The 14,480-nt window shown below is 27.9% G+C and overlaps 1 protein-coding gene across 1 annotated transcript in view; it reads right to left on the bottom strand.

Annotated features, from left to right (window-relative positions):
- Window positions 1-14,480, bottom strand: part of LOC117178178 — a 56,140-nt gene that overhangs the window by 34,123 nt on the left and 7,537 nt on the right. The window contains exons 6-10 of the mRNA XM_033369468.1: window positions 11,450-11,649; window positions 8,228-8,691; window positions 6,007-6,198; window positions 3,274-3,695; window positions 727-895 (exon numbers count right to left, since the gene is read on the bottom strand). Of these exons, the coding sequence (XP_033225359.1) occupies window positions 727-895; window positions 3,274-3,695; window positions 6,007-6,198; window positions 8,228-8,691; window positions 11,450-11,649 (1,447 nt within the window). The remainder of the gene's footprint in view (window positions 1-726; window positions 896-3,273; window positions 3,696-6,006; window positions 6,199-8,227; window positions 8,692-11,449; window positions 11,650-14,480) is intronic.

The following is a 14,480-nucleotide window of genomic DNA, read 5'->3' as shown; positions in this document are numbered from 1 at the left end:
TATAGAGCTCCAAGGAGATTATGTTGAAAGATAAAAAAAAATTTACCCAAAAAAAATTGTTTTTATACTTCATTCTAAGGACTTATTGAACTACCCTCGTAGCACTGAGCTTTCATAAATCTTTATTTTCTTTTACTTTCTCTATTTCTGATGTGTTTATGATTGAGATTTCAGGTATGTTTGTGATGCGTTTTCAATCTGATCCTCATTTGATTCTCGGATGTCAGGAAGAGAGCATCGTGATTTCGTTGCTGTTCCTGCTTGCTCGAATTTTTTTGCCTTGATAAGGGTGCTGTATGAGTGCCGGAACGTTCATGATTCTTCTTTACAAATGTTTTTCATTGTGATTTGATAATAATAAAAATAAAAAAGAGAAGGAAGGGGATTTGGTTGGTTGCCTTCTCATTTTTCTTTTCTATTTTTTATTTTCGCCGAAAACAAAAAATGTTGTTCTTTTCTTTTTCAGGAAATCTGTTTTCTTTTTACAAATTTCAATAGGAACATTTTATGGTTTTTGTCCGCATTTTTTGTTGATTTATTGGTTTTATTTCCAGGAATTTTTCACATTAACTTTATTATTGAATATAGGTTGTAATATAGGTTGATTGCAAATATATCTAAGGGTTCTGAGCTGTCACCAAAAACATTTTTCTTAAAAATGCACATTTTTTATATTTGCTGGTAAAAAAATAAGGTCAAAGATTTTTAAATCTTTCTAAAACATACCTGAATAAACAAGGAAAAGACATGATCGTTTTTCAAGCCGTGGTTCAGCATGTACTGGTGCAAGAAATTTTCAGCAAAGCACTTCATCTCCTCTATGTGTACTTTATTTAATAATAAATAGATCATTTCTGTTGGATCGCCCATGTACGTATCCAAAGATACCACAATCCTTTTGAATTAATGGAATACTGATTAGCGAAGAGAGTTTAAATTAATAATATCGATCTTGAAATCAATGCCGCACTTAGGGGCCTTACTTAAATTACGTAACGGATTATAGGCCCTCTCTAAGTCCCACCTACCCTGTAATAAACCGTAAAAAATATTTCTAACTCCCTCTTACTGTAAGTAATTTTTAGTTTTCAGAAATGTTTTGGCAGCTATTGCTAGTAGAATTAGGCGGGGTGCCCGAGAACTTCATTTTCAAAATTCCCTGATTTTTCCTGGACCAAAGACGGATATTCTCTATACAAATTTAATTTTAAAACAAAAAATATGACCTCTTAGCAAAAAAATATTTTTCCACGAAACTGATGCATTTGAACCGTTGGCGACCAAAAGGGGAATCGGCCGGATTCAGCCTGATTGACTTGACCTTCACGTCGTTCGCTGCAGCGCGCACGTAGCCGGCCAGGCACGTTTTTGGGCAGCGTCAAGATTACCGCTTGGATTTTAAAACATTCATAATTTTTGAACTATTAATCCAATTGATCTAAAACTTTCCAGAAAACTTCTTTGAACCGTAATAAACAACTTTCTCACTGAAAGCTTTCCGTAGCTTAAAATTCGTTCGCTAAACGAGGCGCTTGAAGGTTAAAATTCATGATTTTTGCATTGCCTCAAAAAAAATTAATAACTTCTTATTTATTACAATATTCTCGTTTTTCTTTCTTAGATAGTTTCAGAAGACTTAAACACGTACTTTATATTGGGGAAATCGGAAAATGATAAAAATTGGCTAAATTAGCGCGAGTTGACGTGAAAAAAGATTGGAATTTTTCGTTTTCAAAAAATCCACTTTTTACCAATTATCTCAAAAACTACAAAACCTATAAATTTTTGCAAGAGGAAAAAAAGATGCGCCTTGAAATTCTCTACAAGTATCAGTCTTTCTTCTCAGGCTGAATCCGGCCGTGTCCCCTTTTGGTCGCCAGCGGTTCATTTGTACCCAAAAAAATGAAATTTCAAACGAAAAAAAGGTTTTTTTTAAAGCAAAATAAAAGAATTTTCACCTCAGAAGATCAATTTAAAAAAAAAAATGAAAAAGTTAAATTATCATTCAAAGACAATCAATCAAAAAAATTCATTTTTAACGATGTAGTCTAACTTTACCCAACTAGATGGATTTTTAATTTAAAAAACTTAATTTTCAACAGAGTACTTCTACTTTCAACCAAAGAGATGAATTTCCTACTAAAAACATAAATCTTGAAAAAGAAAAAATGATTCCTTAACAAAATAATTTAACCGAAAACGAGAAGTTTTCAACAAAATTATTAAATTCTCTACAGAATAGTTGCATTTTTATACAAAAGATGAAATTTCTCTTAAAACAGATGAATTTTTATTAAAAACAAAAAGAAATTTTAAAAACTAGTTGAATTTTAAAGAAATTTTTGAATTTCCAATCAAGCAGTTGCATTTTAATCGAAGAAACATGTTACTTCTGCTAAGGCAAATGGCTTTTAAAATAAAAAGACAAACATACAAAAAAGAATTTAAATTTGAACCGAACAGTTGCATTTTTATTCAAGAAAAATGAAATTTCTTCAAAAACAGATGAATTAGAAAAAACCTTAAAAAAATAGTCAAAAGAAGATTCCAGTTTACTTCCCAACACCGTAATAAGAACAAGTTAATTTATAATAAAAATAAGAACAATAAAAATAAATTACTTTTTTTCTAAACAGTCGATTTTCAACCAAAAAGTATGACCTTTTACCAAGATTGTTTGCATTTTCATCCAAGAAAAATGAAAATTCTATTAAGACAGGTGAATTTTTAAAATCAAAAAGACAAATTTTCAACAACAAAAAATTTACTTTTAACACAAAAATATTAATTTTACACAAAAAGTAAATTTTCTAGGAAATAGTTTACTTTCAACAAAACAGTTGCATTTTGTATCGGAAAAAGATGCAATATTTCTACTAAAAAAGATGAATTTTTTAATGAAAAAGACAAATTTACAGAAAGAATAGTTTTCATCCAGAAAAGATTTTAGTTGGCTTATCAGCAACAAAAGATGAATTTTAAACAGAGGTTTAATCTTTTATGAAAAGAGTTGAATTTTTAACCCAAAAAGACGAATGTTTAACAAAACAGTAAAATTTGAAACCCAAAAGGATGTTTTTAAAAGATAATTGTTAAATTTGAACCAAATAATAAAATTTATAACTGAAAAGATAATCTTCAGAAAAAGGTTTTGCGAATTTGAAAAAATTACGTACATGAGTTAAGGACCCCTGACCGTAACCAATCGTAACTAAATTTCTCGCCCCCCCCCCCCTCCCCGAGATGTTACATAATTTAAGTACGACCCCTTACCTGTAACTTTCTTTCAGTCGCAGTAAATCTGTCAGCGTCTGAACAAGTGTCATAAGTCTTTGCAGAGGGGAATTCTTTTGAGCATACTGCTGGTATAAGGAAGAGCATTCGTGAGATTCCTCGACGTTCAGAAGTTCAATAAAGCCCTTCACGAAGTCTAGCCCAACTTGGGGCCAAGAACTGCGATGCAACTTTTCCAATTGGTTAGTTTTCTTACAACTCCATGAAATTATTTGTGCCAAAGTGTTGGGTTGAATGGATAACAAACTGGGCACAAAATGCTTGAGCCATGGCCACAACTGAGAAATCGGAATCTTTTCCGGAATTGCTTCTAACAATTCTGAAACTTTTTTGTCCGACAAGTCCTTTGTTATGTTCAAAAAGTGTTGCACCCAGATAAGAGCTGCTGCTTCCATTTCGCCCTGCGTAAAATGCATCTTTGAGAAGATTTCAGTTGCAATGTGGCCACTGGATCGGGAAACCAGGAAATCGGGGAAATTGTACTGAATTTATCTTCTGACGGGGAATTTGTTTGATTCTTAATTTTAGAAGAAAAACGTATACAATTATTTTGAATTATAATGTTAAATTATTGAATATTAAAGAACAATTGTGAAATACTTTCATTTTTGTTTCATTCGGAACATTCATAATTTGAAATTATACCATTTTGAATATTTTATTTTCCATGGTGTCTAATCAAATCTTGAAAAAATCTTCTGATAATTCCAGGTCTTTTTAGGTACAATTTTTCATAGTACGGAGCCATTCAAATATTTCACATGTTTTTAAACAATCTAATCAGAATAGCTATACTGTTTGAAAATTTTATTATAAATAATGGTTTTTTTCAATTTCCAGGGATTCAATTAATATGTTTAATTTAGAAAGCTTTGACAAATTATATTACAAGATATTTTTTAATATATTAGCACAATCGATTAATTAAAGAATTAAATGATGCAGTGCACATTTAGGTAGAACAATGAGGCTGTTATATTCAATTCAATTTAAACCACTTTAAATTGCTAATTTTTCACAAAAAATATTGCATTTTCAAGAACATAGAGGAATTTTTAACCAACAAGATTAATATTCTACCACAAAAGACGATTTTTCAAAGAAATACGTCAATTTTCAATCAAGTAGTTTAATTATCAAATTAAAAAAACAACAATTTTCCACCAAAATATTTGTATTTTTAATAAATAAACTTTTATCCAAAAATATAAATTCTGGACAAAAGAGTTTACCTTTCAGCCAAGTAGTTTTATTTTTAACCAAGAAGATGAATTTTTAACCAAAATAATGAGTCTTAACTGGAAGAGTGTAATTTTCAAAAAACAAAAAAATGAATTTTCAGCCAAGAAGATTAATTTCTACAAAAAATACGAATTTTCAACAAAATACATGAAATTTGAAAGAAAAATTGAAGTTCAATCTTTAGTTCAAAAGTTAATGTTTAATAGAATGTTTAATCAATTCGATTATTTGAAATTTCAACCGAAAAGATGAATTTTTTACATGAGTTAATTTTCAACTAATTAGTTTTATTTTCAAGCAACAAGATGAATTTTGAACCAAGAAACACGAATTTTTAACAAAAAGATGAATTTTCAATAAAATACATGAATTTTTCACCAAAGTTAATTAGTTACATTTTCATTTTAGAAAATTAATGTTTAACCAAAATGAGGAATTTTCAACTGAAATAATGGAATAATAATCAATTGGAATAATTTCATTTCTAATTTAAATTAATAATGATTTTCAAACAAAAAATAATTTTAAAAAAATAGTTACATCTTCAAACAAATGATGAATTTTCATCTCAAATGATGAACCTTCCACTCGATTAGTTAAATTTCAAACCGAAAAGATGAATTTGTAACTTAAGTGATGAATCTTTAACTAGAATAATTAAGTTTTCAGCCAAATACGAATAATCAGCCAAGAAAATCAATTTCTACAAAAAATAATTTCAAATGTTTTTTTGTTTATTTCGAGATTGATATTTTGAGTTTGAAATTATATAATTTAGCATGTTTAATTTTCAATTTAAAAAGCTAAAAATTTATAATATTGTTCCACATTATACTCCTCAATTCTAAGATTATTTTTTTAATACTTTAAGTTAAGAATATAAATATGAATATTTTAGATTAAAAAAATATTTGAATAGAATTTGAAATTTAATAAAAGCCCCTTGTAGAATCACTTAGTGTTCAATTTTTAATACTCAAACTGCAGTTTAATTTTTAAAATCCTTAATTAATTTATATTTAAATTTCATTAAATGAAAACGTTTTTTATCCGAAATTTTCAAGCTCAAGCCCTTTTAAAGTTTAATTGTTTAAAGCTTCAAAACTGCACTTTAACATTCTTTAAATTGAGATTGTACGCCAAAAAATGAATACCTAAAAGAGATTTTACAATTATGCATTAAAAACTGAATGATTTCATGACTGAAAAAGTTAAAAATTGAACTAAATATGCATAACAAATTTAAAATTGAACTTATTATAAATTGCTTATTTTATGTGATATGAAAATTTTTATTTTTCAAGGTATAGGATACATTTTTCTTCTAAAAATGTATGAAATTCCCGCTCAAAGAATAAATTTACTGACATTCCCGTGTCCAAAAAATTTCTAGTCATTTCCTGATTTTCCAGTGTTCTCCCTCCAGCGGCCACCCTGCAAAAATAATAAAAATAAATGAAACAATCTTACGTGTGTCAGATGTTTAATACACTCGGTTAGTAAATCAGCCTTTGAAAACTGTATCCAATCGCTCACTTCTTCTTCTTGACTTCGGTTAGCACTTGCGTTTATTTTCCGGATTATCTCGAAAGTTTCGAGTTTGTGCAACGTACTTGTTATTACAGAAAGCAGAATCGATAACTCCTTGTCGTCGTTGTATTCCTACGTAAAATACAATTAGAGTTTATTCTGATATCTGATTCGAAAACATTAATTTAATCGGGGTGTCTAGCGTTTCTTCCAAAATATAACCAGGGCTTTTCCAAGTTTTCCATTATTAAAAAATACATTTCTCCAGGTACCTTTCTTTACAGCGAAGAAATACTTTTCATGAAACACAATAGAAACTGTAGGTCTAGTGAAACTAAAAAAATTTGTCATGAAAAATTTCTCATATGCCGCCAAATTCTGATTTTATAATCATAAACCCGTTTTTTGATGATTCTTAATTTTATTGCTGTGAAAAATCACAAAGCTACAATCGAAAATATTTCAGTTTCATATTTTTTCAACTTTAACAACAATAGGTGGAAATTTGACTGAGTTATAAAATTTTAAGCTAATTTAAATTTAATTTTCAATAAAATAATATAATTTTCAAGGAAATAGTGACATTTTTAACCAAATCGTTTAATTTTTAACGTTAGATAAACAACAAAAAACTTCAACCTAAAACATTTGCATTTTCAACCAAATAATTAAATTTTTTAGAAGACAGTTTAATTCTTAACAAAAAACGTGAATTTCAAATCCAAGAGGAAGAATGTTTGTCCAAAGAGACGAATGCTCAATAAAATAGTGATTTTTGAATAAAAAAGGATTAGTTTTTAAAAGAATACGTGTATTTCCAACAAAATAGCTGAATTTCGTACAGAATACTAGAATTTTCTAACACAAATATCAATTTTCAACCAAATAGTTAAATTCTCAACCAAAGAGTTGAAATTTAAAAAATTATATTTTCAACAAAATAGTTAAATTTTTAACAAGGAAGATGAATTTCAACCTACAAACATGAATTCGTAACCAAAACGATGAGTTTAAACTTTCAACCCAGAAGTTACATTTTCTAACCAAATAGACGGATTAAAAAAAAAACGGTTGTATTTTCAACCCAAAAATATTAAGTTTTAACAAAATAGTTTATTTTCAACCAAACAGTTGCATTTTTACACAAAAAAGAAAAAACTTCTTCCAAAAATATTATCTTTCTACCAATAAATATGAACTTTGAACTAGAAAAAAAAATTTCAAGAAAAAATAGAATTACATTTTCAGCTAAGAAAATTAATTTTAAATAACAAAAAATGAACTTTCAACAAAACAGTTAAATTTTCAACCCAAGAGATGAATTTTCAAACGAAAACAAATTTTTTCAAGAAAGTGGTACCACTTTTAACCTTTTCAATTAAAAAAATCAGTTGTCATCCAAAAATGGAAGTTACATTTTCAGTTAAAAAAATTAATTTTGTAACCAAATAATGAGTTTTAAACGAAGTTATTAAACTTTCTACTGCCAACAAGATGATTTTCCAACAAACATAATGAATCTACGGCTGGAATATTTAAAATTTCAATTTAAAAAAATGATTTAAAAAAAAAAAAGATTTTTTAACAAAGTGGATCAACCTTCACCCAAATAATTGAATTTTCTACTAAAAAAGATGAAATCTCAACGAATAACATAACAGTAGACATTTCAAGCAAAAAGGATAAATGCAAATAGTTTGGGCTGAGTTAAATTTAATCCAATTTTGATCAATTAAAGCTCATTACAATCGTAACTGAATTTTTTTTCAATACACTGACAGCCAAAAATTATTGGATTTGAAAATTTCTAATGAAATACTTCTTGAAGTAGGCAAAATTCGGGAATAAATGAGAAACTTTGCAATAATTTCGGTTATAGCTTCGTGATTTTCATCGTGATAAAATGAACAATTTGTTGTTAAAAAGGTGTATTTTTCTACTTTCAAACAAAGCAAAAAATTAGGAAACAAATAAAAATTACAAAATAACGGTGCAGCAGCTTTTTTTCGTTCAGCGAAGAATAATTTTTAAAACCTATTTTTTCTTTAAGGAAATAAAAACTCCAGGACCATGAACAAAATTGAAATATTTTCCCAGGTTTTCAAGGATTTCCAGGACGCTAGACACCCTGATTTAATTTAATTTAACTAAAGATATCTACCTGAACACAGCAAACGATTCTGTGGCGTGCGTATAACAACAATCTCTTCATCTGATTGTAGCTCGGCATTAATGCATTATTACAACAGTCGCAGACGAATTTCAGGTCGCTTATCTTATCTAGGGTTGCAATAAATTCATCTAAATCGACTAAATCGGCATTGCCCCTTGCCCAAGGACCCGACCGATTCACGAATAATGCTGCCTTCGCGCAATAGATGCTTTCTGCATTCAAATTATACTTTTTCGCAAAAATCTCCGCTTCTGTAAACTTCTCCCTCCTTAATAAACGCTCTAACCGAAGTTCTGGCAAGCTTTCAACAAGTGCCTTAACTCGGATTGATTCTATCTCCGCTCTCGAAGATTTTATACCCTCAAGATAAATGATACTTTCTGTAGAACATCCTACAGACTCTACTAAATACGTCGATATTGGAACTGATATTCGAAACTTAATCTGAAAGTCTGGGAAACAAATAAATACTTTACTAAATTTGATTATATAAAGTTCAGAGTGGCCACTCAAACCTCAAAAAGAAAATTCAAAAATATTTCCTGGAATTCCAGGTCAAAAACTAAAATTTTCCTGGCTGGCTTTTAAGCGTTCGTAATAATTGTTATTCAGTAGATACTAAATGCTCTATTATATACAATTTGAAAAGAATTGAGCATTTTAAAACTACAAGGTGAGATATATAATGTAAATTATTGCAAAAGTGATTTCAGACTCCGGAGCCAAAAATACTCTTAAAACAGAGGAAACAGGGTGATTTATAACGAAAATAGAGGAATAATAGAGGAATTCATTTCTCTAAGTAACATTAATGTAGGTACCATATTCCTAATATTTCAAGTCGTACATTAAATAAAATAGTACAATTTTTAACCAAAAACGTTGAATTTTCAACAAAAGTATTGAGTTGTCTAACTAAAAATTCGAATTTTTTTTAGAAAACATTTGACTCTTAAACATGAAGATAAATTTGCGACAAAAAAGTTCATTTTCCATCAAAAGATTAATTTTTAACTGAATAATTGAATTTTGAACCAACAAAAAATTAATATTTAACCCAACAGTTGCATTTACAACTAAATAGTTTAACTTTCAAGAAAAAGAGATGAATTCTCAACAAAAAAGGTAAATTTTCAGCCACATGATCAAATTTTTAAACAAAAAACGTAACTTTTTCAGAAAACAGTAGAATTTAAATCCAAAACAGATGAATTATGGGCAAAAAATATAATAGTAGTGAACTTTTCAATTAAAAAGAATTAACATTCAAGCGTAAAAGATGGATTTTCAAAGAAAAAGATGACTTTCGGACCAAAAGATGAATTTTCAATCAAATAGTGAAATGTTTAACCAAAAAGATTAATTCAATGAAAAAAAAAGATTACTTTTCTACGAAAAAAATGAATTTTCATTGGAAAAAGGTGAATGTTGAAAAAAAGTTTAATTTTTGGACCAATTAGTATAATTTTTAATCAAAAAAGATACATCCTGAACCCAAAATACAATACTGGATTTATATTCAATAGGAGACTTTTCAAATAAATAGAAGTAACTTTCAACTAAAAAATATATATGAGAAAATAATGGAATTTTGAACAAAATAAATCAATTTGCAACCTAGTAGTATAATTTTTAACCAAAAGAGAATAATTCGGGTCCAAAAATATGGTATTAGATTTTTCAACTACAAAGAATCAACTTTCATTCATTAAAGATGAATTTTCAACAATAAAATTTCCTTTATATTAAAAGAATTATTTTGAACTTACCGCCACTTTTTTATTTCCCAACTTATTTTGACAAGAAGCGCCGCATCGACTTGAAAGTTTGGGATAATAAATAAGAAGCACTAAGAAAGGTGGGCCTGGTTCTAAATTTGAATTATTATGAAAAAAGCAAAAAAAGTTATTTACAAAAAAAAAACTTTTTTCATAATTATAAAAATTTAGGAGCAGACCCACCATTCTTAGAGCTTTTTATTCAGTATCATAAATTTTCATTTCGATGTGGAACTTCGTGCGAAAATAAGTTAGGGAATAAAAAAAGTTTCGGTAAAGTAAGAACCTGGTCACGTGACCCTCTCATCACATGGAAAATTAGTATAATTCTTAACCAAAATATATGAATTCAGGTGAAAAAATAAGGTATTAGATTTTTTAATTAAAAATAATAAGCTTTCAACCGTAGAAGATGAATTTTTAACCAAAAAAGATGACTTTTTTTTAACAAAAGATGAATTTTCTATTCAAAAAGGCGACAGTTGAATTCTCAACAAATTCACAAAAACAAAAGATGAATATTCAATAAAAAAAGATTACTTTTCAACTAAATAGTTGAATTTTAAAGAAACACAATAAATTTTCAACTAAAGAGAATTTTTAACTAAAAGTGATGAATTCAGAATCAATAATATAATAGTAGTATAATAATAAAATAATTAACTTTCAACAAAAAAAAAAGATGAATTATCAACTAAAGAGAAGAAGAGAGAAAATTGCAGTGAAAATTCTGTGCAAATAAGCAACTGACTTTATTTCAGAATATAAATTTAGAGTTTCTGCAAAGAAAGGGACCCATTTTATCTATCGTATTTCAGGAGATATTTGCGTTTTTGTGATTCAGAATCTAAAATATAGATTTTGGATTTTCGATAGGAAATCATTCTTAACAATGTGCTATATATTTAGTAACCGAAATTTCCGCAAATGGGCAAATTTTATAGTTGAAGACAAAATATGTATAACACGTGAGCTTAGAACATTCTCCAATTTCATGTCAGTTTTCCTCGAAAGGTAATTTTTTAACTTATTTAGGTTACCTACGTAATTACTTTGTTAAATATATAAAAAGAAAGTTGTCACTGTAAAATATAAAAGCAACTTTATAATTTGAACGATCCATCAACACAAGTATAAATGGAACATTGATTTTTTTAACAAAAGAGTAACTTTAAAATCCTCAATATAAAATTATCTTCATTTTAACGCATATGGTTTTGGTAACATTAAGCTACATTCCTAATGCATCTTTTTCGAAAAGTGAGACGATATTAATTTCAAAAGCAAAAAAAATCTGAAAAATGTATAGTTTAAAAACAAAAACTCTCGGCTAGTTCCTGGTGCACAAAATTCTAGACTAATTTACGGTTTTCCTGGTCAGTGGCCACCCCAAAAGTGCTAAGTATGGAAAATAAGGTTTGTAGATAGATACCCGAATAGGAGACATATTCCAAGAAAGTTGTGGTTGCGTCTTTTAGTGGTTCTTTTAATATCAACAGATGAAGGGGGTCGTTGATATGGTCTTGGAGAATCATAAAGTCACTCACTGGACCATCATATATTTTCTTTGAGAGTAGAGTCCATGGACAAATTATGCTCAGTGATTTGTCAGATCGAAGACAAAGAAGCACTCTATCATCATCAAAACATTACTTAACATTACAACTTAGAAAATTAATCAAACTCAGACATTTTTTAATGTGAAAGTCTGCGAGAAACAATTCTAGTCCATATTAGGGGCAGCCCATAAACTACGTTACCAATTTTAGGCTATTTTTTATCCCCTCCGGCCCCAACGTTGAAAACTGGTTTTGCCCCCCCCCCCCCACCCCTCCTCGAAAAGTAACGAATTCTCGAAATTCCCTATAAAAATAATACCTTGTTGAATGCAATATGAAACACTTTAAGTTCCTAAAATACTTTACGTCGACATATGTATTTAGTTCGAACCACACAAGACTTATTTTCCAAAAAAATGACGAATTTTCTACCAAATAGATACATTTTAAACCAAAAAGGTTAATCTTTTAAAAAAACACACGATATTTCAACAAAACACATCATTTTTCAACAAAATTGTTGAATTTTAAAACCAAAAGGTAAAAAAATATATTTGTTTATAGGTGGCGATTTGTGACGTAGAGGAGAGGAGGTTGACGCAGAATTTGACATCAAACATGAAAAATATAAATGTGAATAAGAATTTTTTGAAATTCTTGAAGAAATGAAAACTAGTGACTTCCTTTTGCAAATAAAGCATCTGAATGTAGACTTCATACTTTTTACCCTATTCTTATACCCTTTGTAAAGAATTCATCATTTTTCAATCTTGTTTCAAGAAACTTCCCCTTTTTCTCGTTTTTCCGCTTAAATACGAATTAACTTAATAGAATCCAAAATAAATTCCCAACTTTTTTTTGCTGAAAGTTCTTACTTTTTAATTGAAAAATCTACTATCGTATTTTTAGTTGAGACTTCACATCTTGTTTACATATTCTACTGTTTGGTTAAAGATTTAACTATTTTGTTGAAAATTCGCTTTTTTCAGTTAAAAATTAATTATTTTATCTGAAAATTTAACTAATCTACTTTTCATGAAAAATTAATTATTTTTAGTTCAGACTTTAACAATTAAATTTTTCATTAAGAATTAATCTTTTTTGGTTGAAAGTTAAACTACTTTGTTAAAAATGCATTTTATTAGTTGCAGATAGAACTATTTGGTTAAAAAATCACTTTCTTTTGGTTAAAAAATCACTTTCTTTTGGTTAAAAATAAACATTTTAATGGAAAGTTTAACTCGCCATTGTTGGTTGAAAATTGATCGTTTTTAGTTGAAATTTTAACTATGTATTTTCTGGAAAATTCGTGTTTTTGGTTGGAAAATTTACCCATTTTTTTTAATTTTCTTTTTTGGTTATAAGTTTGATTATTTTTATAGAAAATTCAACTATTTGACTAAAAATGAACTTTTTGATTCAATTTTTTTCGTAGAAAATGCTTCTAGTTGGTTTGAAAATTCATCTCCTTTGACAAAAATTCGATCTTTTTTATTAAAAATGCATATGCCTGGTTGAAAATTAATCTGCTCCAGTTGAAATATCAATTATTATATTTTTTGTTAAGAATTCATCTTTTATAATTGAAAGATCATCTATTTAGTTAAAAGTTAAACTTCTTTGTTAAAAATTCATGTTTGTTTAGATTCATCATTTTGGTTGAAAATCAAACTATTTGCTTGCACATTTAATTACTTAATTAAAAAATCAATTGACTACTCAAAAATTCTTCTTTTTGGCATGAAAATTCAACTATTTGGTTGAAAGTCATATCTTTTTGGTTGAATATTTAACTGCTTTGTTAACAATTCCTCTTTTTGGATGGATACCTCGTTCTTTTGGATTCAAAATTAATCTTTTTTGGAAAAAAAGTTTGTGGGTTGAAAATTCAACTTTCTCTTTTAAAAAATAGTCTGCCTGGCTTGAAGATTCTACTATTTGGTTAAAAATGTAACTGTGGTTGAAGTTTAATCTTTTTCTTTGTTTGAAAATTCGACCATTGGGTTGAAAATTCATCTTTTCAGGTTAAAAAATCTATTATTTGGTTAAAAATTGAAATATTTGGTTGAATATCCGTGCTTTTTGCTGAAAGAATTAGTTATTTTTTCAGCCAAAAAAGATAACTTTTTTGTAAAATAATTTTCAACGTAATAATTAAATTTTCAACCAAATAGCAGAATTTCAAACCAAAACAGAAGAATTCTGGACCAAAAATACAACAGTAGATTTTCAATGGAAAAGAATCAACTCTCAACCATAAAAGATGACTTTTATACAAAAGATGAATTTTAAATCCAAAATGAGGAATTTTCCATTTAAAAAGACGAATTGTCAACAAAAAAATTTAATCTGCGGTCAAAAAAGATTACTTTTTTCCAAATAGATAAATTCTGTAACCCAATAATAGAATTTCTCCACTAAAAATGATGGAATCTGAACCAAAAATATAATAGTAAACTTTTTAAACAAAAATAATGAACTTGATTGCAAATGCAAATGCAACTGTTTGGTCTAAAATTAACTTTTTTCGTTGAAAAAGTGCCATTCATAGTTGAAAAGTAATTTTTTTATATTTAAAATTCAACTGTTTTCTAAAAGGTTTGACTTTTTATCTTGAAAACTCAACTCTTTCGTTAAAATTGTATTTCTTTGGTAGAAAGTTAATATTTTTTTGGTTTAAAATTCAACTATATTATTGAAAATGAATATATTTCAACTATGAATAGTAAGCATTTTATATTGAATTCAATATGGAACCTTTACATTAATTTTATTTAAAAGAATTTATCCCCGTATTAATTCTCTGCGTTCAATATATTGATCAAAGGGGGTAGGGTCGCATTTGTGAAGTGGAGAAAGTGTTAAAAATAGCATAACGTAGTTTTCGAACGGCCCCAAATATAT

The sequence above is a fragment of the Belonocnema kinseyi genome, chromosome 8 (assembly GCF_010883055.1).
Source record: "Belonocnema kinseyi isolate 2016_QV_RU_SX_M_011 chromosome 8, B_treatae_v1, whole genome shotgun sequence".
NCBI lineage: Eukaryota > Metazoa > Arthropoda > Insecta > Hymenoptera > Cynipidae > Belonocnema > Belonocnema kinseyi.
The sequence above is the reverse complement of the archived record's forward strand: the minus strand, read 5'-3'. Positions and strand labels throughout refer to the sequence as shown.